The sequence below is a fragment of the Gadus macrocephalus genome, chromosome 1, assembly GCF_031168955.1.
Source record: "Gadus macrocephalus chromosome 1, ASM3116895v1".
NCBI classification, from domain to species: Eukaryota; Metazoa; Chordata; class Actinopteri; order Gadiformes; family Gadidae; genus Gadus; species Gadus macrocephalus.
Genome location: NC_082382.1, coordinates 13,233,068 through 13,259,349, shown reverse-complemented (window position 1 = coordinate 13,259,349; position 26,282 = coordinate 13,233,068). Strand labels below are relative to the sequence as shown.

General features: G+C 42.6%; 2 protein-coding genes and 3 long non-coding RNA genes across 5 annotated transcripts in view; all 5 read left to right on the top strand.

The window, feature by feature from the left end:
- The window catches only part of spsb1 (splA/ryanodine receptor domain and SOCS box containing 1), a 7,189-nt gene extending 300 nt beyond the window's left edge, over positions 1-6,889 (top strand). Inside the window, exons 2-3 of the mRNA XM_060046663.1 lie at positions 2,724-3,594; positions 4,845-6,889. Of these exons, the coding sequence (XP_059902646.1) occupies positions 2,901-3,594; positions 4,845-4,972 (822 nt within the window). The 5' untranslated portion in view covers positions 2,724-2,900 and the 3' untranslated portion in view covers positions 4,973-6,889. The remainder of the gene's footprint in view (positions 1-2,723; positions 3,595-4,844) is intronic.
- Positions 6,890-9,584: 2,695 nt separating this feature from the next.
- Positions 9,585-10,806, top strand: LOC132453706 (uncharacterized). Its single transcript, XR_009524786.1, has 2 exons — positions 9,585-9,751; positions 10,200-10,806. It is a non-coding gene; the product is annotated as an uncharacterized LOC132453706 (long non-coding RNA).
- A 622-nt stretch (positions 10,807-11,428) lies between these two features.
- Positions 11,429-12,653, top strand: LOC132453699 (uncharacterized). Its single transcript, XR_009524784.1, has 2 exons — positions 11,429-11,589; positions 12,047-12,653. It is a non-coding gene; the product is annotated as an uncharacterized LOC132453699 (long non-coding RNA).
- A 3,125-nt stretch (positions 12,654-15,778) lies between these two features.
- slc25a33 (solute carrier family 25 member 33) lies at positions 15,779-25,409 on the top strand. Its single transcript, XM_060046565.1, has 7 exons — positions 15,779-15,967; positions 17,646-17,819; positions 20,187-20,264; positions 21,312-21,412; positions 21,632-21,698; positions 22,671-22,951; positions 24,303-25,409. The coding sequence occupies exons 1-7, from the start codon at positions 15,927-15,929 to the stop codon at positions 24,500-24,502; spliced, it is 942 nt and encodes a 313-aa protein (XP_059902548.1). The 5' UTR covers positions 15,779-15,926; the 3' UTR covers positions 24,503-25,409.
- On the top strand, positions 15,974-17,489 carry LOC132453692 (uncharacterized). The gene is made up of 2 exons (XR_009524778.1): positions 15,974-16,772; positions 16,836-17,489. It is a non-coding gene; the product is annotated as an uncharacterized LOC132453692 (long non-coding RNA).
- Positions 25,410-26,282: the final 873 nt, after the last annotated feature.

Below are 26,282 nucleotides of genomic sequence, written 5' to 3'. Positions count from 1 at the left end.
CAGGAGAACCTCGAGCTTTGCGATGTTCTTCTCTCGTTTCCTAATAAAGCGAATCCGTTTGAATGTAAGAAGTTGTTTTTGTTTCAATCGTTGACTTGTCAAACCGTTGAACAAAGTGTTTATAGTGCTGCGGCATTGTGCGATAACAATTACGTTCCTCGCTTCCTGTGTACCAAACAAGCAAACGCACAACATGTTTCAAACCTATTGTAACATTATATGCTATTAACATAATTACTGCAGGCTTTTTGCGCTCTACCAATGGTCGCTCACGAACCTGGGAAGGTCCTCCACCATTAGATTAAGCAAGGAATACAAAATGTGCCTCTTATCTGTTGTATCTGACAACATATAGGTTCTACACGGGCCTTATGTTAAAGAGAAATGAATGCAGTAGGCTATGTCGGTATACCTCATTAGGTATTCAGACTATCTGGGGATACCTATTCTTGTTCTAGGGTATGGGTTTTAGTTGTTACTTTGTAGACTATATACCTATTCTTAGAGCCTGTTTGTCGATTTATACGTTTGATATACCTTTCCTAATATATTGATGTCGATAATGTTTCGTACAGCTTTACTGCTTCTTACAATCGTTATTCTGCGTTAGGTATGACCTTGGTCAGTATTTCCTCCTATATAACTAATTACATGAGCTCTATAGACTCACCAGGCCATAAGACAGCCAAATTTGCCTTTTAAGAGACAAGCGTTTCCTTGGCTCTGCATATTCAAGCAATCGAACCGATTGCTTTCAAATTAGTTTTAAACACAAGGGGCACCTGAATCCAGAATAATCCTACATATTGGATGCAAGCTGAAACACATCATGACAAACATTGAGAACACTAAATTTAACTCTTGGCCATGTTGTGTTTTCTATGGTTGTAAATGGCCTTTACATCGTATTTCTGTTTTTTGATAGTCTTATTCGTTTTTAGTTACTACTTGTATTGTTTGGGTGCAAGGTGGCGATCTGCCACATTGAGCAATTAAGGGGGACCACTTGGCAAACGGTATGCTTAAATTAACATGTTGCACTCCCCCAGACGCCCGGACAGGCATTGAAGAAGAGACTGTTTACATTCAGCTGTTGGCCACCCGTGTTTGCTCTTTTTCTCTCCTCCTGTTTGGCTATCACTGGAGAGACATGACCCATTTAAATGGTTGTTTACTTGCATTACATAAAGTGCCAAAACACTTCTCAATGAACTCTTGTCTACAATTCAATTAGAGTGGCCCTCTCAGCAGCCTGGTTCTCCTTGACGCACAATGGCCTAGGTGACCTCATCCAGGGTTGTGGCTTGTCCGATCAGCACCGACTACTTGTGGTGGTACCAATCACACGCATTATGTATTCGGGGATCCTGGTTTGTTTTTAATGTGAACTTCCCCTTTTATAAAGTTGAGGGTGAGTCAGTACATGTGTTCAGATTAAGTTGTGCATGGTTGCATAATGGTTGACCTTTTTTGTGCCTTGATCTCTAAGGCTACAACAAGTGTTCTGTTGGAATCGTCTTTGTTGTGGATATGTAGCACCAGTGCATTATTGTGTGATGAGGGCTGTCGAACAGGACGCACCAGTCTTTTTCTTAAACTAAAAGTAAAAAATCTGTGGCAAACAAGACCGGGCCTTGTTTTATATTTTAGAGCCAGACGTTTTATATCCGCTTTCCTCAATCACTCAGACCAGAGACCAGACAACCAAATAATGGAAATAGCTGGGATTTCCCCCTTTTATTTCCTATTTATGGACATTTCTTGCTTTATCTGCCAGATTCGGGATTACTGTATGAAAAGTGAAATGTATATGCCAAACCGTTCTAGTGCGTCTGCTTTCCGTGAAGTACATTTAGGCCTGGTATATTGTTTTTTCTTAAAGTTCGCTGCCAATACAATTTGCATGGAGGCATGTGCTCAGCTGGGCATCAAAGAACAAGGCTTCTTTAGTTAGTTCCTGAAATTGGGTTTATGAAGTTGTCTCTTAGATGTTCTTCAAATAATTTTCCACTCCTTTTGAACTGATTTTTTTTATTTTAGCAATGACCAAATGCCCATCCTATATAACTTGGTCTTAAGCAGATAAATTATACCCTTCTACCGTGTCCGATTTTGTCAGCTTGTGTTAGAAACTCATATTCCCAGAAGACTGATGACGAATGATAGAAGAACTGGAACAAAAGCAAGATGAGACATCGCAGGGTTACGGTTCTACATTTGATAAACGCACACATCAATTATTGTCACCACTGCTTCAGAGCTGTATTAAATGTCATGATGTCCCAACTACACGACTCCACAGAACACGGTAACAGTGGCAATCACCAGCGATGTCATGACATCCAAATAAACAGCAGGGATTGTGTAGAAACAATGACCTAACAATGGCTCTAAAGGCCTCACAGCTGTGGCTCCTTGACGGGTATAAACCGACAGACAGGGAATAATACCGTAATCTTGTCTTTAGTTTCTTGTGTCAAGAAACCACTATCAAGAGGTGTGATTATTTTTGGTAGTGTCATGAAGCAGTATATTTCACTTTCAGTTTCATGTCTTTCATGGCCGGTGTCATCATGACTCCAGTCACCACATTAAATGAGCCCCTTGTACCCATGGTGGTTTTCAAACTGTTTAGATCTGATGTTGGGCAAGTGGCAAAAAGGCTTGTCTGTTGGATCAAACCAATATTTTCGTCACTTTTTCTCATTTGCAAATCTCTGCAGGAGACCTCCAGCCCCCATCTGCCCTGGCCTTGACCCGCTGTTCCCTAGAGACGCCCAGCCGGGTCTGGAGCTGCACCGTGGTGGACGGGGTCTGCAGCTGATTTGCTCTCCCCCGTTTGACCTAAGCAGGGGGGGGAGACGGGGGGAGTAGGGGTGCGGTCAGAGCCCACTCTGAGCATGGGGCAGAAGGTCCCCGGGGGCATCAAGAGCATTGACATGCGGGACCCAGCGTTCAGCCCCCTAAAGCTGGAGCTCCAGGCCCTGAACCACACCAAACCGTCCCGGCTGGACCTGCTGCTGGACATGCCGCCGTCGGGCTCCGACGTCCAGGCGCAGCACTCGTGGAACGACGAGGACCGCTCACTAAACATCTTCGTCAAGGACGACAACCGGATGATTTTCCACCGGCACCCGGTGGCGCAGAGCACGGACGCCATCCGGGCCCGCGTGGGCTACACGCGCGGACTGCACGTCTGGGAGATCAGCTGGGCCATGCGGCAGCGCGGCACCCACGCCGTGGTGGGGGTGGCGACGGGCGATGCCGCCCTCCACTCTGTGGGCTACACGGCCCTGGTGGGCAGCAACACTGAGTCGTGGGGCTGGGACCTGTGCCGCAGCAAGCTCTACCACGACGGGAAGAACCGGCCGGGCAAGACCTACCCGGCCTTCCTGGAGCCCGACGACACCTTCATCGTACCGGACTCGTTGCTGGTTGTTCTGGACATGGACGAGGGAACTCTGGGCTACGTCGTGGACGGACAGTACCTAGGGGTGGCCTTCCGTGGACTCAAGGGCCGCAAGCTGTACCCCGTTGTGAGCGCCGTTTGGGGCCACTGTGAAATCAGGATCCGGTACATCAACGGGCTCGATCGTAAGTGAAAAAGTTGCATTTATTAGAACATGGCAAGGTCGATGAACATTTACGCTGTGCAGGACAAAATTGTGGCTGGTTACTGCTTTTAGTAGTGGCTGGCAAACTAAAACCTGGTCCTGGAGTTGCAAGTATATATTAATGAATGAGGGCTACCATATTACAGAAGAGCCGGTTCATTACAGGGCAACACGCTCCTACTTTCCAGCTAGACTTGAGTTGGTCAGGCCACGTAATCAACGACTATATAAAGTGGGTTGACGAGTCCCGATAGCCCTGATATAATTAGACAGTTTTCCAAGTAAGTTTTAATTTTAAATCCTATCCTAGGATCCCATCCTACTTTTAAGATATGACATAGTTTAACAGATTAAGTAACTAATTAAAAATTATAAATCGATAAGGAAGGAACCTTCCACTTGACTACTCAATGCTGTCTAGATGATGACCCTATTCGCTGGAAAGGGGGAGCAAGATGCCACCAAGTCCTACACATTGTACCTAAACTACTCATTTTATCTGGCATATTTCAATCAGATGTCAGTGAGTGCTTTGTTCTATAAGAATTATTTTGACCTGCTTCAGCTGTTGTTCCATATGGCTAAGGTCTCTACAGTTCACATAGAGGAGCTGAAGCAAGTTGTGAATGACGTTCACTAAACCCATGCAAAGATGCATTAAATCAACACCCCTTATAACTCCAGGGCTCATGTGCTCTTTTGAATGAATAGGAATCTTTAAGCATAATCTGAGCACCCTTTCTAGGTACTCTGCGTATTCAAAGTGTTTGGCATTATTTAACAAAATAATGTAAAAGTACCGTAGTGAAGAACCGGTTGATGAGCCACCGACCATTATCTGCTAATGTACGCCCTTAAAACTGAGTTTGCCGATCATGCCATCATGTGACTGAAAAACGATGGTGCCAAGAAGTGCCAGCATTGTTTTCAGTCACTGAAAACAACTGTCCCATTTGGGTAATGGGAAATCTTTACACATCACTTTCAAAATATGTGTGGGGGACTTTTTTCCCACTACCCAAATGAGAGCCTCAATGTGTAAAATCAGTTGAGGGAACTTTAAGCAAAACTCAAGGCTAGATTATTATTTACAGTGCGATTTAGAGTCCTTCTTACTTGTACATCAACCCAAAACTTGCTTATTAGACACCCATCTATTCCATGATGATACCATTTGCAAGGGTGGGGGTTGTTACAATCGCTAACCTGTACCCTCCTTCCTGTCTGCAGCGGAGCCTCTCCCTCTGATGGACCTGTGCAGGTGCTCCATCAGGGTGGCACTGGGGAAGGATCGCCTGAGCGAGATCCAGGGCTTACCGCTTCCAGCGTCCCTCAAAAACTACCTTCTCTACCAATGACCAATGGCTGACAATCACGGCATACACATAATCGCACACTCCTCCCCTTCCTTGCATCTCTCTGGGATCCCATTTGGTTTCAACCTACTTTACCACACTACTACAGATTATATCTAATCATCCTTTCTGTTTTTTGGTTCCCCCCCAACCCACTCCGCTCACACAAAATCGAACCTCAGTCAATAGCACTGCTTTTCATGTTTTGACAAGTGCTCGGATGACAAGACCTGCATTGCTCTTGGGCTTTGTACCCTACACTGTCTTCTTAAAATTCACAAAAGTGAGTATTCCCCAAAGTCGGACATCAGGACTCACTGAACACTATGCAGATGCTGGGTTCGCGGTCGCCTGTGAACACTCTCTTTCAATAATGCACCTCTTTCAGTTGTGACGGTGAGGTGGGATGACTCATTGGTACCTCTGCTGTAACCGCCAGACCTCTTGGGAATCTAGGAATTATGAATTTACCCCATGGGTTTTTAAAGATGGATGCGTCACACATTTTGTGTGCAAACGAGCTGATGAAATTAAATAGTAGCTTTTTCGATTTGGAGGTTGGAGCGATGTGCTCTTAGTGTCTGGCCACAAGATGGCAGCATTATCTTACATGGACACCACCTCATTGATATTAAAAGTACCCTCAATAAGTTGGCTTTTAGAAAACTTGCATTTTTAAACAAACTAATAGGATTTGCTGGAGAGGTGATGTTGATCAACCGACTTGGTATACAGTCTACAGTAGGGCTTTTGATGTACCATTGTGTAGCATTTGCGAGTACTGCTATGGTAAACTTCATTCAGCGGTCACCCAAACTCCAGATTCTCTTTTCTCTTTGCACTCTTCACCATCAGGTTTCTCTGCAATATGGAAGTGCCTGTTTGTTTACCATTAGGGTATCTGACTGGGGCATGGGTATCATGACCAGAAATCTTTTATGATTCTATGTCACTGTGACTTTTGTGTGTAGCATGCACCTGCAAGAGAATTTCTCAAATTCGTCTCCTGTCTTTCTGTCACTTTATGCCTCCGTTCATTTTTCTTGGTGTTGGGATTTTAAAGTGGATGGATTGGTTTGGGAGCCATGTTCAAACATGAGAATGGCATGTCGCCTTCTTTTAACAACCTCCAAAAGCTGCATATGGTTCAGGCATTATAATATTTAGGCGCGGAAACCGCTATGATATGCTGCATCAATGACAAGCAATTGTGGTCAAATTGCCAACATGTGACATGCAATGGATATTTCCAATGTGTAATCTTTTTTCTAATGTGCAGATGTCTTTTTGTTTCTTTACATTTTAGCTTAGTGCTGGATGTGGACTCGTATTTATGGAGGACAAATTGTACCACAAAGAAATCATGAATATTTAATTTACCCTTTTAAAAACTGTTTTAAATAAGAACACATTAAAAAATTATCAAAGATCCTTTTTAATGGAGCATTAAATGGAACCTCAAAGAATACATTTATTGTTGGGATTTACGAATCCATCATTAAACTGCTTTTAACAGCAATGATAGTTTTTTTAAATCGATCAACTTATTAGACAATAGTTTAAAAGTATGTTTAGATAATTCCTTTATGATTAGTTTTCCGTATTAATTTCCTTATTGCTTTTCCTTTGACGGAATTAATTTCCCATGCTACTCTAACAAAGACAAGCCTTTTAATCTTCTAAAGCTCACGCACCGACTGTGCCACTAAAGAAATACACAGAGATTCAAGCTCTTGTCTGTACGACAATGTAGTTTTAAGTTTGTTGCGTCTGGTACATGGTCTGGACGGGCTGTCGGGTACATATTTTCGTAGTTAAAAAGATTTTCAAGTATGTTATTAGTTTAGCTTTGTCACCATATTAAGATTATTTGTGGCCAATTTCTTAGAACACTTAATAAAGCTATATTTTACAAGAAAGTATTCCGAATGTGCAATATGAATTAATTGTCTTCCAGTCAGCGGATGGAGTGACCTAGTTATCTTGTGTTCGTTGGAATTGGGAAAACCAACAAACGTGAATTAACTAATCAAATGTTGCCTCAGTGGGTGTATTTCTCAAAAGTGCTTGAGTATGTTTCAGAAATCAGCGCCTAGTTGTCACACCAGCTATTTTTGTAATATGGAGGGGGTGAAAAAATGTACGTAAGGTGCATTCTGGATTAGGAACGATACATATGTCGGCCTAGGCCTAATCAATTGTGTTTTAAGATCTTTAGCATTCAAATTATTGCAGTCTATTCTTTTCGTAGGCTACTCTGCTGTTGGCCTTGATGGGGAGATATTTTAACGCTTTTGAGCCATTTTCCTGCAACATTCCTGCGTCTCCCTCAGTACGGAGCCCATTTCAGCACTGTCAGTCGACAGTTACAATCCTACGAACGTCATGAGTGCAGTGAACGTGCGTTCACTGCACTGTTTCTGTCTGTCTTGGGCGGAAATGGCATAGAGGTCATGTTTGTAGTTTTTTAATCTAGTAATTCATAAAACCTTATATGGTGTTGCCCATGAGGAGAAGAAACCATTCATATTTAAAGTTATTACTAGTATAATTATACAATTCATAACGTGTATATTCTATTCAATCAAATAAAATAGCAAATATATATATCAGATTGCACTTGACAATGTTCTTCTCGACGTGCTTGGACAGTTTGCTCAAAAAAGGTTGAGAACCACTGGCCTACAATATACCTCGTACGGACATTATTTACTAACAACAAAGTGTCCATATGGCCACTAGGTGGCTTCTAGTCATGCCATCTGACCATTGTATGTTCCTGGGCCCCGTTTCCCGATATCGATGGATCTTCGCTCGTAAGATGGTGCGAAAGGTGGACCTTTCGAACCATCGATAATTTCTTTGGAGCGTTTCCCGAAACTCCTCTTAACGTGAACGCGCATTCGCTGCACTCAAGAGGAACGTAGGATTGTACCTGTCCACTGACATGGTGCTGAAACGGGCTATGACGCAGGGGGAGACGCAGGAATGTCGGAGGAAAATGAGGTTAAAAAGGGTTCAAATATCTCCCCATCAAGGCCAACCGCAGAGTAGCCTACGAAAAGAATAGATTGCAATAATATGAATGCAAAAGATATTAAAACACAATTGATTAAGCCTAGGCCGACATATATATCAGTCCTAATCCTGAGCGCACGATCGGGAGGTGGAAGTTGCGCTTTAGATGCCTTCACAAGTCCAGCGGAGGGCTCCAGTTTTCGCCGGCCAAGTCATGCGCTGTGATATGTGTGACAGCTATGTTGCACAAAATTGCAGCTAAGGCTGGGGTAGCTTGGGTTGAACCGGAGGACATTGAGGACGACGACGACGAGGAAGATCGGTGTGAGGACGGCCTCCCTCATAACTACGCGGCTGGTTTTCATGCACGTCGAAGAGTGATTGAGACTTTTTTTTAAGCCCCTCCACCCTCCCACATGTCACTAAACATTCCCGTCAACGTGACCAATCCCCACCATATCCCAGCCTTTTGCCTGCTCCTTTGCATTTTTTTTTAATATTTTTATAATAAATATATATTTTTTAATATATATATATATATATATATTTTTTTTTTTACATTATTTTATGCTACGTTTTATGAGTAGCCTATGTCAGTCTGCACAAATCCCCCCCACTTTCTCTCACATATTTTAAGTGCCCTGCCTGCTCAAACATTTCCTGGACTGTCTCAAACTAAGAACATAATGGCCCACATTAGGCCGATTTATGCTCAGTTACGTAAGCGTAAGCGCAAGCGCAAGCGCAAGCGCAAGAGGCCCTTGCGCGCCCTTGCGCACCCCTTGCGCGACTTCTCACGTCTTGCGTGCGTCGGGCGATTTTTCTAGACTTGTGTTATTTTTTACGTAAGCTTTTACGCGAGCCGCGCAGCCTGCAAGGCTGTGATTGGTCTGCTTACTACTTCCTGTCTGGAGTATCACATTTCTCTGCCATAGTTCACTGAATGTGTAGAACATGACTGGGAGGCGGTTTATAAACAGCCGACGACGACGCCCACACACAAATACACCATATAGGCTTCACTTAGGTAGTCTTCGACCAATACCATGAAAATCTCCTTTTCATGGTTCAATTTGAGAAACGCTGCCGTAGGAGGAAGGAGGGTGGGTGGTTTGATAGAATGGAACCCGGCCGGCAGGCTCATATACAAAATCATTAACGTGAAGTGAAGTTAACTTTGCTGCCAACACATTATGTCGTTTTAAAATGTAGAGAGATATGCACATTTATACAACCCCAATGATCAACAACTTCATCACCCCTGTTCCTCTGTCTGTTGCCATCATTCACTGTATGGGGAGAACACGATCTGGCACATAAACAAACCAACGACTCCCACAGACAAAGACGTCATTCTCGAGGTCGTCTTCAACGAAAAACTTCACTCCACATATTACTCCACCTACTGTTCTGGTGGTAAATTGCTTGGCAACACGCGCAACCTAAAGGGAGCATGAATTGCTTTGAGTAAATTTTGCGCAATAACGTAACACCAACGCTGAAGCATGCAGCCGCCTAGGCTCACACCGGGATCCCACCGGACGCGTACGCGCCGCGGAACGGCCGCGTCCTCTGCCCTGCGTCTATTCCTACCGGGCGCGTAAAGGCCTCCACACACCGGCGCCGCAGCGCAGCGTCGCGTATTTTACGCGCGTCAAAAGCACGCCCCTAGCACCAACAGGAGGCGGCGCGACGGCCGCGCTGCAGTATAAAGTCAGGAAGTCACCTGTCAATCAACCGCAGCAAAGAGACGAAACGCAATGGGTGAGTAGCCTATTGTAGCCTAGTTTATTTATTTTCCATCTTTTTGGCTGAATAATTTGAAAAATGTATAATCTGCGAAGTGAAAGTATGTTTTCAAGCATCAGATCAACTTAGTTTGTAGGGCACTTTATCATTTTATTTACTGTCATATCTTATTTATTTTATATTTTGCCATCATTCATCTACTGCATCAACAATCTCAATAACTGCAGGACCTTCTATTAAGCCTTTTTAGTATATAGTGCAGTCACCTTTTAAGGCCAATTGTTATTGTGTGTATTTATTGTATTTATTGTATATGTAAGCTCCTGGATGGCTTTATTGATCCCCATTGGGACCAATACAGTATCTATTTATCTATCCATCTATATAGCCTTAACATAGCCACACATTTACATGTATGCAGCCAGTAGTTATCCATTTTATTGAGTTTTTTTTATTTCAACAGAATAAATAACTGTTGCCAGACAGTGGGGGGCTGCCCTTCTTCTCCTGCGCTGTAGGCGGGCAAGGAGAAGACGAAGGGTTTGGGTGCACCCCATCAATGAACAGAGACAAGAACAGGGGGTATGCCACAATCTGGTCCAGGAGCTCCGTGCAGATCCTGAGAGGCACGCCGATATTTCAATTCGCCACTAAGTGTGCAATGGCAGAACCATATGGTTCAGCCTATATGATGACCTATAATCTAGTTATTATCCCTCTCTGGTATACTCTTTTGCATATATATATATATACTTTTTTTATCCCTCGGGATAAATACAGTGATGTTATTGCTGTGCTGGATTCAGTAGCCAGTGTATTTTATTTGAGTGCTCGAGACACTTAATGTTATTTTTCCTTAAATCCAGAGAGACAGTTAATACATGATCTGATACCAGAGAGACAGTTAATACATGACAATGCATTTTTGAGCTTTGCCTGTGTTTCCTTTTACTTATTTTATTGTATGAGAATGTTTCTATGTGAAGCACTTTGAGTCTGCTTCATGTATTAAAAGTGCTATATGAATGAAGTTGCCTTGCCTTAAATAAAAATATATATATTACAAGTAATCTGGTTTCTACCTACATGGTGTGATTATATGTGACTTGATTTCGTCTATTTCCCATTATGGTTAATGGTTTGGGTACTTAGTCCACCATTGTTGATTTCTCACCTGAAGATCCAATCTCCAGAGCTATGGCTCGCCAGGCATTGACCTTTTTGGAGTCGTCTTTGTAATGACGGGAACTTTGGTCATACAATTCGACATATTTGTCCACCTCGACGACCAGTCTCTCATCGTCCATTCTCGTAATTGTTTATCACAAACGAAAGAGGGCGACATCCAGTGGTGAGGGGTAGATATGGAGGTGCCTACGGGACCCGGGATGTACAAACCAGCTTTTACAAAGCGCTTTTTCAGGGGCGGCGACGCTCAGGAATAGAACATTGTCTCGAAGAGTAGTTGGGCGGCGCGGCGCGGAACGCTGCCGCGCGTCTAGTCGGCGCCGGTGTGGGCTAGTACACCCGGAATAATGGGGGCAGACTTTTTGACGCGACGCTGCGGCGCCGGTGTGTGGAGGCCTTCAAGCCTTCAGACGCACGTGATACACCATTACCAATGTGTTATAATAAAACGCATTCAATACTAGGAATGTCCGCTGGCTACGCCACTGAGGCTATAGTAGGCTAAAGGCCTCCACACACCGGCGCCGCAGCGCAGCGTCGCGTATTTTACGCGCGTCAAAAGCACGCCCCTAGCACCAACAGGAGGCGGCGCGACGGCCGCGCTGCAGTCTAAAATCAGGAAGTCACCTGTCAATCAACCGCAGCAAAGAGACGAAACGCAATGGGTGAGTAGCCTATTGTAGCCTAGTTTATTTATTTTCCATCTTTTTGGCTGAATAATTTGAAAAATGTATAATCTGCGAAGTGAAAGTATGTTTTCAAGCATCAGATCAACTTAGTTTGTAGGGCACTTTATCGTTTTATTTACTGTCATTTCTTATTTATTTTATATTTTGCCATTATTCATCTACTGCATCAACAATCTCAATAACTGCAGGAACTTCTATTAAGCCTTTTTAGTATATAGTGCAGTCACCTTTTAAGCCCAATTGTTATTGTGTGTATTTATTGTATTGAGCTCCTGGATGGCTTTATTGATCCCTATTGGGACCTATACAGTATCTATCTATCCATCTATATAGCCTTAACATAGCCACACATTTACATGTATGCAGCCAGTAGTTATCCATTTTAATTGAGCAAGCTCTTTTACATTTTATTGAGTTTTTTTTATTTCAACAGAATAAATAACTGTTGCCAGACAGAGGGGGGCTGCCCTTCTTCTCCTGCGCTGTAGGCGGGCAAGGAGAAGACGAAGGGTTTGGGTGCACCCCATTAATGAACAGAGACAAGAACAGGGGGTATGCCACAATCTGGTCCAGGAGCTCCGTGCAGATCCTGAGAGGCACGCCAATATTTCAATTCGCCACTAAGTGTGCAATGGCAGAACCATATGGTGCAGCCTATATGATGACCTATAATCTAGTTATTATCCCTCTCTGGTATACTCTTTTGCATATATATACTTTTTTTTTATCCCTCGGGATAAATACAGTGATGTTATTGCTGTGCTGGATTCAGTAGCCAGTGTATTTTATTTGAGTGCTCGAGACACTTAATGTTATTTTTCCTTAAATCCAGAGAGACAGTTAATACATGATCTGATACCAGAGAGACAGTTAATACATGACAATGCATTTTTGAGCTTTGCCTGTGTTTTCTTTTACTTCTCTATTTTATTGTATGAGAATGTTTCGATGTGAAGCACTTTGAGTCTGCTTCATGTATTAAAAGTGCTATATGAATGAAGTTGCCTTGCCTTAAATAAAAATATATATATTACAAGTAATCTGGTTTCTACCTACATGGTGTGATTATATGTGACTTGATTTCGTCTATTTCCCATTATGGTCAATGGTTTGGGTACTTAGTCCACCATTGTTGATTTCTCACCTGAAGATCCAATCTCCAGAGCTATGGCTCGCCAGGCAATGACCTTTTTGGAGTTGTCTTTGTAATGACGGGTACTTTGGTCATGCAATTCGACATATTTTTCCACCTCGACGACCAGTCTCTCATCGTCCATTCTCGTAATTGTTTCTCACAAACGAAAGAGGGCGACATCCAGTGGTGAGGGGTAGATATGGAGGTGCCTACGGGACCCGGGATGTACAAACCAGCTTTTACAAAGCGCTTTTTCAGGGGCGGCGACGCTCGGGAATAGCTGTGTTCGAAATCGTTCCCTATCATGGATGTAGTGCACTAAATAGGGTGCACGCCATTTTGTAGGGTGTTCGAATTCTCAGTGGTCCACTATATAGGGCACTATATAGTGGACTTAAAATTGGGTACATACGATGTTCCTTACATGTTACTCCCGTATACCACAATGCAATGCGGTTGTATTTTTTCCAGGGGAGAAGAAGAAGCCGAATAACCGCGAAAACGAATACATTTAATGATGGAGTCTCCGGCTTTCGTTTAGAAATGTCAACAATTTATTTGGGATTTAACATTGAATATTTAACATTAATTAAACAAGGAAATGTAACATTCAACATCAATACAACCTCCAGCTTTCGTCGTGAGTGCCCGGTTTGTTTCGTTTGTTTACATGATGTGGGCGCATCTGTCTGCGTCACACAAATACCCGGCGCATTTACTGACGCAAATGACGTTTAGAAATGTTCAGCGTAGTGTCCGAATTCTCGTTCCCTATTCCCTATATAGTGCACTATATCATGTACACTATATAGGGAATAGGGAACGAGTGTATAGGGAACGATTTCGAACACAGCTAGCTCGAAGAGTAGTTGGGCGGTGCGGCGCGGAACGCTGCCGCGCAGCTAGTCGGCGCCGGTGTGGGCTAGTACACCCGGAATAATGGGGGCAGACTTTTTTACGCGCCGCTGCGGCGCCGGTGTGTGGAGGCCTTCAAGCCTTCAGACGCACGTGATACACCATTACCAATGTGTTATAATAAAACGCATTCAATACTAGGACTGTGTTCGAAATCGTTCCCTATACACTCGTTCCCTATTCCCTATATAGTGTACATGATATAGTGCACGATATAGGGAATAGGGAACGAGAATTCGGACACTACGCTGAACATTTCTAAGCGTCAGTAAATGCGCCGGGTATTTGTGTGACGCAGAAAGATGCGCCCACATCATGTAAACAAACCAGGCACTCACGAGGAAAGCTGGAGGTTGTATTGATGTTGAATGTTACATTTCCTTGTTCAAGTATTTTTTTTTATTAATTTTGAATGTTAAATATTCTATGTTAAATCCCAAATAAATTGTTGACATTTCTAAACGAAAGCCGGAGACTCCATCATTAAATGTATTAGTTTTCGCGGTCATTCAGCTTCTTCTCCTCCGGAAAAACACGACCGCATTGCATTGTGGTATACGGGAGTAGCATGTAGGGAACATCGTATGTACCCTATTTTAAGTCCACTATATAGTGCCCTATATAGTGGACCACTGAGAATTCGAACACCCTACAAAATGGCGTGCACCCTATTTAGTGCACTACATCCATGATGGGGAACGATTTCGAACACAGCTTAGGAATGTCCGCTGGCTACGCCACTGAGGCTATAGTAGGCTAACGAGGCTCTTGGCGTCCTACGAGTACCCTGGAGCACTCGTGAGCGTTTTTAAGAGGTTCGTTACCAAAGATGCTTTCGGGAAACGGTGTGAAAACTGTACGATGCTCGTACGACCCACTCTGCGATCCCCTTAGGCTAAAGATGCTTTCGGGAAACGGGGCCCTGCAATACCCGAGGCTGCAGTTTCAGGACCCTTGTTGTTTAGTTTGTTTCGCCTTTAAGAAGCCGTTGAAGGCAAGTCAAAGTTGTCCTATGTTGGCGTTGCAAATTAAGTTTAAGGAAATATAAACCCATATCTCGAAGGCAGCGTCACTTAAAGTATTTGGTCCTAAAACTGCAGCCTCCGGTAGCATATTGCAGGAACATGCTACGGCTATAAGATTATAGCAAATAAAACAACCTTTTAAAGATAATTTCAGTATTAACTCTCTGTAGTTTATGAAGTACCAACACAGGAAACATGATATGGTGCCACATGGGGGCCCATTCAAAGTGATAAACACGAGGTTTCCTGCATTCCTTGTGCCTTGAGATGGCTTTTCAAGTGCGAAAACACTAAGAAGCGACTTTGTTGGCGGGAAGAAATCTTAGAGAAATAGAAAGAGGTGCCCTATATAGAGTCCCCCCGGCCCCAACAACGTGCTTCCCAAGGGCGTGCCCCGCCAAACAGTCTAGGGGGGCCGCCAAATACTTTGATTCGTTGCATGGGTTTATAGTTCCCTTTGAGTTTCAGTTACGTACGCATGGCATGCATGCCACTTCCCAACATCTCGTGCTTCAAATGGCTGCCAGATCTCCGTTGTCATATGATTGGATTCCAAAAACAACAGTACTAGTGTCTGGTAAACATATATCGTTTGGTGCAATATCAGTCCCTTTATCTACCCAATGAGATGTTTTGTATATACATGGAAATATAGCCAGCTTGATAAAAAATACTATTAATTTAAATAATGAATAATACAATTCATGGATTAATCAAATGATTTAATAAACAAATATAGTGATAATATAGTTTAGCATTAAATATTCTAAACAATTATATACAGCCTATCCCAAACGTCTTAATTTAAGAGAAATATGTATTTGAAATATTGGAGATGTACAAAGGTTTAGGTCTAAGAGACATACAACGTACTACCTTATTATAAACAGAACTAGACCGAATCTCTAGAACCATTCCAAAGCACGTTTGGCCTTTTGTTGTTTTTTATGTTTTATGATCGTGCATGTTTGATGAACGGGTTTATGCAAGGTGTATTGGTGACCGGTGTGAATGACAATTGCCCAACACCGGTCTACGTCACGGCCAACACCCCCTCCGGCCCCCTGACGTCACTGCCAGTCTTTAGGCCAAGCCGGTTCAGCCGCCGCTGTCAGCCCCAGAAAGCCGGCCGGAAGGACGAGCTCGCAAGAGTCACCGACCCGAGTTATCTTCGCTTCTGTTTTTATCAATTTTCTGAAAGAAAAAGGAATATGGTGTCAATCTGAAAAAAAAGAAAAATGGCACAGAAAGACACTTTATTACATCTCTTCGCTGGGGGGTAAGTTGAAGGTTTAAACGTGTTTTCTTTTGAATTGCGGTAGGTTGTTGTAGCGGCTAACGTTACTTTGCCACTTTGTGAGGTATTTGGGTATCTAACGTTACTTTTTTGGTGATAATGGTTGTATATTTATTCGTCCGCGTTCTGTATAATGTGTGTTTTTGTGTCAGGTAAGCTTCCGATATTATAATACTATATGAATGACTAATAACGAAGGAGCTTAGCTATCGCCTGCTAGCTTCCTCATGCAATAAATGCATGTTTCAAGCAATGGTCGCTGTCTACGTCCTGGGATGGTCCTGTCTAATTCCAGACTATTCAAGTAATTCCTGTCCTATTATGCTACTTGCCAGTTGCAAAGTTGTTCTAGCTTACCAGGTCCGCGTTTAATCAATAGAACCACATGGCTTATATTACCATGTGCATTATAACATGTATTTTCTGTATCTCTAAAGTGCACCGGGAAGTGCTCGGTTTCACCAACCACGTCACCAGCAGCGGTTACGTCGAATACTGAACGTTAATGGTATATACTGGTATTCATACTAGTTATGTGAAGCTAAATGGTGCACTTGTGCTGTACATTGGTGTCAAGGCAGTGCTTACAAACGACACATTCGTGTTGCCCTTCGAGGGGCTCTGCAAACAGTACTGTAGCGGTGCCGCAGTCATGAAGCCGACCTTAGCAAGATGCCCTTGGTCTTACGTAACTCAACTAGATGTGTTGCGTCAATCCTCGCGAGCTTTAAACATAAATAGATATATTGAAATGTGTATTAAATTATCTCCTAAAATTATGTTGTCGGTTCAAATCTTCTCCCTTCTTAGAGATAAAGATAATGGTTGGAAATTAATAATGATTTCGAAGGAAATCGAGGTCTTTATCTGTTATTATTATGGTCGCTGTGAATCACTAGCTACATTTTTTATTAACTTATAAACAATTTGAAACTATTTTTCAAACAGGCACCTGAGGCTGTGTGACATATTTGAATGACTTTGTTAACAAATAATGAATGCACGTTGACTAGTTTCCTTTCTATTTCTAAAGCCTGGCCTAGACTTATTGAATGTAAATGTACAGCCAGAATCTTGAACAACTCTTCACCATTTTAAGTTCAGCCTCAGTCCGTTTCCTGTGCTTTCGAAAGAGAAAGTTCAGGCAGTGCAGGACGTCTCCATTAGCAATGTTTTTTTTTTTGTTACTAGGTGCTAGCCCCTATTGTTGTTATGGAGCCTTGGGGGTAAGGATAGGGGTGTTTTTGGCTAAATCTCTGGCACATAAACCTGAATCAGGTTTCTCTAATTGATTGTATGTTTGCTTTATTCAGATACAGGACACTGCAATACCGTAGTCTGAACTTTTAAGCATGTTGTTGACAATGTTTCAGAGTGGTCTAAGGTTTGAGGTATTAATCTCAACTTCAAGGGATGGTGCTTGAGCTAATTCAGTATGTCATTGTTGTCCTGGTGTAATCTTCCATGACCAATGAACAAACACCCAGTCATGTTTTGTCATTGTGTAATTAAAAACAACAACAACAACACCCTTTTATGTTTTGTGATTGATTATGTAATGCAACTGAGGTGGCCTCTCCTTTTGAAAGGATGAACCCGGTTTGAAGTAGCCTCTCCTTATGTGTCTTTAATCAGTATGATTTGTCCTCTCTCCTTTTAGATGTAGTGGTACCGTAGGAGCCATCGTGACCTGTCCCCTGGAGGTGCTGAAGACGCGTCTGCAGTCCTCAGGTCTGGCCCTGCGCCCCGTCTTCCAGGTGCAGATGGGCTCGCTCAGCGGCACCGGGGTGATCCGTCCGGGGACGGTCACACCGGGACTCCTGCAGGTTCTGCGGTACGTTCCTGCCGCTGCTGCATCTTCTGCTGCTGTTGTTGTTGTTGTTGTTGTTGTTGTGTTAAAAAGGCCTCATAGATACCACACAGTCTACTACACTGAGGAGTCAGGCATTTTCCGCTCCTCCCCACAGCTGCTGTTGTTATGTCAGAGTCGTCGTGTTAGGAAGAGCCTAATTATTAGCCCTTAACTGGGTCTGATTTATGTGGCTTCTTGGTCACAGAAAGGTGCGAATTTGTGTGTTGCCCTGGAAGTACAGCTTCTTGTTCCTCTCCAGATGTGATGGGACATGTTATGTATTCTGGTGGCTGTCTGAACTTGTCTTCTGTTTACCTTCAAACACCAAGATGGAAATAAAAGAGAGGTGTGGCGCCAATTTGAATTCAAGCATTTGCATAAGCCCAGGTCCGGAAAGTCTCCATGGCCCGGCACGCCACAAGAACTGCCCCGGGGGAGGAGGACGCTGTCTCTGTTTGTTGTTTTTGTTACACGGGCGAGACTCGAGTGGGAACCGGTTTAGTTGGATTTAGGATTGTGTGAATAATACTGTACAGCTTTAGTGCATATTTTAAATGTCTGAAGGCAAACTTTTGCATGTGTATTTTGAAGTGGGGCTAAGGGCTGTCAAATGTACATTTGGTAGTCACAATTTCCAATAATTAACATTCAAATATATAATATGTGTGAATTGTGTCGGAGACTTCAGACTTGAACTTGCCAGCTGTGAGACTTGACTTACTTAAGGCTTGCCTGCTTTGAGTTTTGTTCCTCTCTAGAGTTATACAATCAGATATTCAGTTAGTTTCTAATGGCTGTGATAAGCGATCATTGCATTGCATATGCATTGTTAGTTTATTGCGTTGTTATTCCAAAAACCAACTTTGAAATAATTCCTTGCTTTGCCAGTTCTGTTGACCGGTTTTGGATAACGGGATGAGAGGAAGTGCCAAGTTAAAGCAGACCTATTGTTGACTCAATAATGAAAATTGAAATAACAAAACATAATAAATAAATGGTGTTATTGTTTACATTAGAACCATCTGCAAGGATTAATCCGCCATCAAGTAAAATAATGTGATCAAGCTAATACAGGGCGTGTCATACAATAAAAATAGTCAATAACTTAAAGGGCCTACTTCATGGCTCTGTAGTAGACTAGTCTAGTTTGTTAACAAACAACGAATCAAACTTAATTTAATAAAATCAGCTTATTCCCTTTCTTCATGTTTGCATTTTGAGGAACACCGATACCCCACTTTGACTCATTTCGTTTTGTTAAATTTAGTCAAATCACTGGTGAACAAACAATCCTCGAGCCCTCGATTCACTTAAAGTCGGAGCACCACCTACTCTGGCTGCCAGTGTGGGACAATCCTCATCATCCTCCTCCACTCATGTTGAAACCCATCTTTGTAGCAAGTTCCGCTCGTTAACTATACCATATAAAATATTCCCTCCCTCTTGACGCTACCTTGTTTTGCCATTGTACCGGCCTTCTTGCTTCCCCCTGGTGATGTAGTTTGTACAGCAGGAATTGCCCAAGGGTGTTATTGCTTTGATCCAAATTTGGTAAATTATGTACATTTATTACATAATATGCAAATTGTTATTTTTTTGTTAATTCAATATTCCATAATAGATTTATTGTTCCAGTTAACAGCCCTATTTTTCAGTTTAGAGTGTAACATTTCATTTTCATTAAATTGTTTATTGATAGTATATTACACGATTTTCCAAGATGATCCACACATTTTCTATCTATGGTTATACCAGGATGGTTGCAGTTAAACCATGAAGGTGTTGGTCCTGCTGTCATTAAATGTGTTTTAAGTACCACACACATCATTGAAACCAAGGAAGGCAGTCAAGTGATCGTTAAGCCGTTTGGAAAGGTGAAATGTATTGTTGTCGAAAAGCCTATTGTGAAACCAACAACAAGGAGCAAGTCTAGTTTTGGAATTCCCAAACAAGAGGGTCAGCAACCGTCCAGCAAAGGGGTGGATTTGAGACAAACACATTGAAAAACATTAAACAGAAGGCTGTTATCCATTGGTTGGAATGGTTGATGTGATTCCGTTTTATCACAATCTAACTTTAACCTGCCCTTTCACCGCGCTCTGGCAGGACTGTTTGTGTTCCTGGAGAGTAAAGGTCACTTACTGTACGCAGAAAAATTAAGTAATTTCAGCCACGGGGCCTGTCAGGTGGCCACAGAAGACGAGATTTCACCTGACCTGTGGCTAGAGGAAAGAGTTTCTCTGTCACCAGATGTTTTCATGCATTTATGATGGAACAACCGTTCTTACCAATGATTAACTGGGAATTTCCTGCCAATTTTTTTTAATGTCTGTTACTTAATCATTCCAGGTCAATTCTGGAAAAGGAGGGTCCACGGTCGCTGTTTCGGGGCCTGGGGCCCAACCTAGTGGGTGTAGCCCCCTCAAGGTACAGTGATGTCTGCGGCTGCATTTACATTTCATTAGGGATATCTGGATCTAGACCACATAAGCTCATTGATCATTGGCGTCGCTTTCACTTATCTGCATCTAAAAAATGCATTGGTCATAAAAGAAACGCATCGATTAGCTATCGCCAACATTCTTTAAAGCATCCTGTCAAAATTGTACAGACGCTTCTCTTTCTGGACACCCAGTATTTTTTTTGTTTGCTTTATTTAAGTAAAGGTTTGATGTCTATCTTTGAGAAATGCTGACCTTTGGATTGTTTACAAGCATTAACAACTGCCAATAGCTACATTTCCTCATCGGCTGTGTCTCTACTCGGACCATGGATATAATGTTCAACAGTGCTAACCATACACTGCTAGATCTCAGTAGACAAACATTTAATACCATCCTTGGACATGGCTATAATGATTAACAGCTGTAAAGCAGTGTGGCAATACCACCAAATTTGATATAGCTAAAATTACCAGGTTGAATTTTAAACAGTAATGCAGTACATTAATTAATGAATAGCTTTGAGTAAGTTCCCGATCCTGCCCAACTGTCACATACCCCATGCATATCTCTGATGCTTATTCAGCCTATTCTGACTACTTTGTTGGGCTGTTCCAGAAGCGCCGTGGGGATAGCGAGCATGCTAAGCTTGTCGAACAGTCGGTTCCTAGTACACTCTGTCACACACACACACACACACACACACACACACACACACACACACACACACACACACACACACACACACACACACACACACACACACACACACACACACACACACACACACACACACACACACACACACACACAGAGAGACACACAGAGACACACACACACACAGAGAGACACAGAGACAAGCAGCAGTGCAGATTTTTACATCAAAGTGCTGCAAACCCACACTGTCATTAGAGTTGTTTTTTAAAGTATCATGGATGCCAGACACTGACCGTTCCTATTGCTCAGTGTATCTCTGTTTGTATGAAGGTTAGGCGTCAGCTAATGTTAAACTTTATTTTCCGGTATATTCCAGAGCCATCTACTTTGCTGCATACTCAAAGTCCAAAGAGACGTTGAATGGCGTGTTTGCACCCAATAGTGGACCTGTACACATGAGCGCAGCTGGTTTTGCAGGTAAACTGAATGCAATTCACTTCTCAAAGAAACCACAACACTTAATAATTGTCACTGAAAAACTGAGGAAAAAAAGACTTCGGACTTAGTTCAGCATGTCAATGTAGGCGCTTTCTCTGGAAAATGACTATATATAGTCATGATACTTTAAACAGTCTTACAGGCACTATGTTAAACACTTTATTAATATGAAGTGTATCTTTTAACTTTGGTCCACAGCCTTTGTGACCAACTCTATGATGAACCCCATCTGGATGGTAAAGACAAGGATGCAGCTGGAGAAAAAGTAAGTCAGGTTTCAGCTAAACCCTATCTACAAACCCTAGCTACACCCTTCCCGGTGCGAGTTTGGCTTTTAAACGATAGTGGTTATTTTAGGGGTCTTTTTAACGTGTTCGCTGCCCTCTTGTAATGTAATCTCTGTCCTCCTGACACTGTCCTTGGCTTCAGCCGCGTGGGAGCTGAGCATGTGACCGCTGTCCATAAATACCCTGTGCTGACGCACTGCACTGCGCTCAGAGAAGATCCCATATTTACACTAAAGAGTACAGGGCAGTAGTATCAACTGAGCCTCATTCGAAAAACAAAATGCCTGCCCTAATGAATAGTTGGCACCAGTGCAGCAAAATTGATAGAAGAATATGCAGTGCCTTTTCCCTTTTGGTGGTCCTTCACCCGGAATAGTGTGTTGCTTTCCTTTTTGAAGCACTATCTAGTGGGTTTAATGTTGGATTTTAACCGTTTTACAAATGATTAAGATGCATTCAGGCCTATAATTATCAGCAGGTAAAAATGTTTGTCATTTACTCATTGTCTGCGTTGATTTATGCGCTTACGTCGACTCATGGCAGCAACCTTGAAAATATATTGACATGTAATCCGGGATGATTCAGCAATATAAGGGCTTGGGCTAGATTTCTTTATTGCGGTATTGTCGCATATTGATGCGCTGAGCCACCTCAGATTACCGCAGGGGTCATTTCTTGAACCCAACCGCCCTATAGACAGGCAGACAAACATGTAGGTTTAGGGGTCCCGATTGCGTAGTGGCTAGGGTTTTGGACTCCCAGCTGAAACGCACTAGGTTAGATCCCTAATGTCCGCAGTCTAGCTACAGACCATCCTTGAGCAAAATGCCAAACCCATAATTTGCTACAAGTCGGGCTGGAAAAAGTGTCTTCTGAAATAGACAAAGTATTAAATAGCATTAAGGGTAAATATAAAGTGGCTTATGCTCATTACGCTCTTTACCTTCCAGGGCCCGAGGGGAGAAGAAGATGAACGCGCTGCAGGTTGCCCGCTACGTTTACAGAACAGAAGGCATGAGGGGCTTCTACCGCGGACTCACCGCCTCCTACGCTGGCATCTCAGAGACCATGATCTGCTTCCTCATCTACGAGACGCTGAAGAAGCGCCTCGCCGAGGGCCGCTATAACTCGCCCAACGGTAGCTCTGAGAAGGTAGCGTCGGACTTCCTGGGCCTGATGCTGGCAGCGGCGTTTTCAAAGGGCTGTGCGTCCTGCATAGCTTATCCACACGGTAAGCATTTAATGAACGGTTCCACATCCAGCTCATCTAAAAACATGTATTTCCTCAGAATGAATATTGTGGTTAACAAAGACTTCGATGTTTTGTAAAGTTAGGGTAGTCCGTTTATTCTAGAAGGCTTTTTTGACAATTTTTTTTCCATTATCTATACATCCAGAAAGCAAATGCTATAAGTAAAAAGGGGGGAAAAAAGATGGAGTCTGGGGCTGTTGCAGGCCTGTAATAAGCCCGCCCATCATTTAATTTGGCCCAAATTAATGGATGGCCCAACTGTCTGTCTTCCTACCCTAAAACGAGCACTAGGTATCCTGCTCTGCCTTTGAAAAAAGAAAGCTCAGATGTGCTGATTTTTGAATACATGGCTGGTTGGTTTCTAAATATTGCCCACCCTAGCTTTAAGTATGCATGGGGGTAGAATCATGTGGTGGCATTGGTGCCAGACTCCCAGCCAAAAGGTACTGGGTTTCGATCCCCAATGCCTTTACCTTTATACCTAATACCTAACCCCTACCAGTTACTTAAAGGTCCCATGGCATGAACATTTTACTTTATGAGGTTTTCTAACATTAATAGGAATTCCCCTACCACCAATGGTCCCCCAGTAGCTAGAAATGGCGTTAGGTGTAAAACGAGCACCAGGTATCCTGCTCTGCCTTTGAAAAAAGAAAGCTCAGATGTGCCGATTTTTGAATATTCCCCGTATGTATTCATAAGGGGACATGTTACCTCCCCTTTCTCTGCTTTGCCCGCCCACAGAATTTGTACACTTCTTTATTTGGATTTTGTTATTTGGATAACCGTTCTGCTGTTGGTGTTATGGCGCACAACACGTCGGGTTCTCTGACGTCTCTGGTATTTCCCCAATAAGACTCGTAGTAGGGGCTATCTCAGCCATGGTTGAGAAGGAATTGGGGGAAAGGAACTTTGGCTTTGACTCCCTGAAGTACATGAACCGTGGCATGGAGCAGAAAAGGATTGTTGCCTGCGATTGTCTCCCACCAGAGCCTCGCTGGCCGCTGCCGAGGCACCACTGCCGCTTGGCGGGGCTCGGCGGGAGACAATGGCGGTCAACAATCGCTTTCTCCTCCATGTCGCGGTTTATTCTACTTCTGATTGATTTGGGTTAGGCTGAATTTCTTGATAGTCTTCAAGTACTTTATTAGGGGCCCACTAACACCGGTATAAAAGCATCCATAAAGAAGCATGCCATGGGACCTTTAAACATGAATCTGAATAAATGTACGTTGGATAAAAGCATCTGCTTAATGACTTGTTTGTATGCATTTATAAAACTGAATGTGGGTAGATGTATTTTCTTACACTTCTGTTGTGTCCTTCACAGAGGTTATCCGGACAAGACTGCGCGAGGAAGGAAGCAAGTACAAGTATTTCTTCCAGACGGGAAGATTAATAGCTGTGGAGGAAGGCTATCCGGCTTTTTACCGAGGACTCGTTCCACAGCTCATTAGACAGATCCCAAACACGGCCATCGTCCTGTTCACCTATGAACTCCTCATCCACGTGCTGGCAGAGTCAAAGTAACATCCAAACATTTTAACGGAGCCAAAATGATGGGGCGACATGAGGCACTCATGCACATCGGCTGAAGGACTATTGAGAAGGCAGCAAATTACTTTTTCTATTTTCATGCGCTGCAATAAAGACTGTCTTTTTTTGGGGGTGAAAAATTGACACTTCTTGCGTTGCTATCCAAAGATCGAGATATATTTTTATTTTATTGAAAGCATGTCTAGATGTTCCTCGTTTGCAGTACTCGTGCATACTCCATACCTGAGCTGTTTTTTTTGTTCTTTCCTTTGTAAAAAATAGGTCACCGGCCGAAGGAGGAGTATTGTTAAGTTAACTAAATTATTATGTGTATTATTTGTATTCTTACTATTGTACCCGTTTTCTCATGCTTATCAGTGAAAGTGAATGTACCAACACTCAACATGTGCAGGGTGACTGTTCTGGATAATGAAGGGAAGATATAAAGTTTATAATACTGGTGCACATGAACCATACAGCCCCAACAGAAGTTATTTTTGTTTTTCCTTCCTAAATTTCAGAACAGTTGTGGTTCTGAAGTTGAATTATATCAAGAGTAATATATTTATATTACTCAATACAGGTATATCTGTATATGCCGTTTTTTTTTTGTTAATTTAACCCAAAAAAGGACCTTGACTATTTGAATCACTGGTTAAATAAAGTGAATCAAGAACTCGTACTTTGGTTGTTGGGGTGACTAACTTTCAAGACTGAGGCTTTGACCTCAACTTCAACATTGGAAATTAGGAAAAAGACCAACTGATTCCATTCCTGGAAGTGTGGGTTACACACTAAGATAATGTAACATTATCTTTATGTGGTTAAATGATTCAAGGAAAGAAATGGATATTGGGAAACAGAATTGTGCCTCTTCAATAAATACGTTTGCTGTCCCGTCTACATGTTTTATATTTTATGAATCTTGACTGGTCATACCAAGAGTGTAAACGGTTGCAAGCCATCAACTAGTACAAGAATCATTGCTTTACTGCACTTCTGATGAATGCAATGAAGCGTGGCATTATTTTAAAATCCATTTTCATTTATTCTCACCAATTATGTGAGAATGAAAGCTACAACCCAGCACCACGTATATGTTCTCACATTTTCGGTATTTCAATTTAAAAAGTGACATTTTATCTCCAAAGGAATCTGTTCTCTTGATTTGCTGCACCCACCCATATCAGCAATTAACGAACGACCACTACTCTGACGTAGATGCAAATATCCAAGTCCATGTCAATGAGGAAAGAATTAACCTTTGTTCCAAACCTGTGCCAATCCCTAACTGTCAACAGATCCAGCTTGTATATCATTTTACTTGAGTTGATGGTCTGGTTATTTAGTTCTTGGAAAAATGCTTTCCTTCTTCTTTGTTCAAAGTGTAAAGTTTCCATGATATGGATTATATTTCTAGCTGGTTGAGCTACATGGGCTGGAATGATAAGACTGGACTTGACCCTTGTAGTCAGGTATTTATTAACCAGGTGGCAGCCATTCTGGGAGAGAAAGGTTCCAAATGGTTTTGTGTCTTCATTAATGGTGAACCGTAATAAAGTATCTAAATTGAAGCTCTAAATGTAAAAGCCAATGCGTCTGGGCTTTCATAACCATGGAATATAATGGGTGTCTATTGGACAGATACCCGTTAAATTCTCCCTCATGTTCCAACAAGTCCCTGCAGCTACAGCCAAACAAATTGAATAAAGTGATGTAATAATTATACTAAATAACACAATCAACCCTTAGGCAGTAGACAGCACCCAGTCGT

Excerpts from the sequence above, each read along its gene's own strand:
- slc25a33 (XM_060046565.1), top strand. The coding sequence starts at position 15,927 with ATGGCACAGAAAGACACTTTATTACATCTCTTCGCTGGGGG. Across the intron at positions 17,820-20,186 it reads GGACTCCTGCAGGTTCTGCG|GTCAATTCTGGAAAAGGAGG; the intron begins GTACGTTCCTGC and ends TAATCATTCCAG. Across the intron at positions 21,699-22,670 it reads AGGATGCAGCTGGAGAAAAA|GGCCCGAGGGGAGAAGAAGA; the intron begins GTAAGTCAGGTT and ends TTTACCTTCCAG.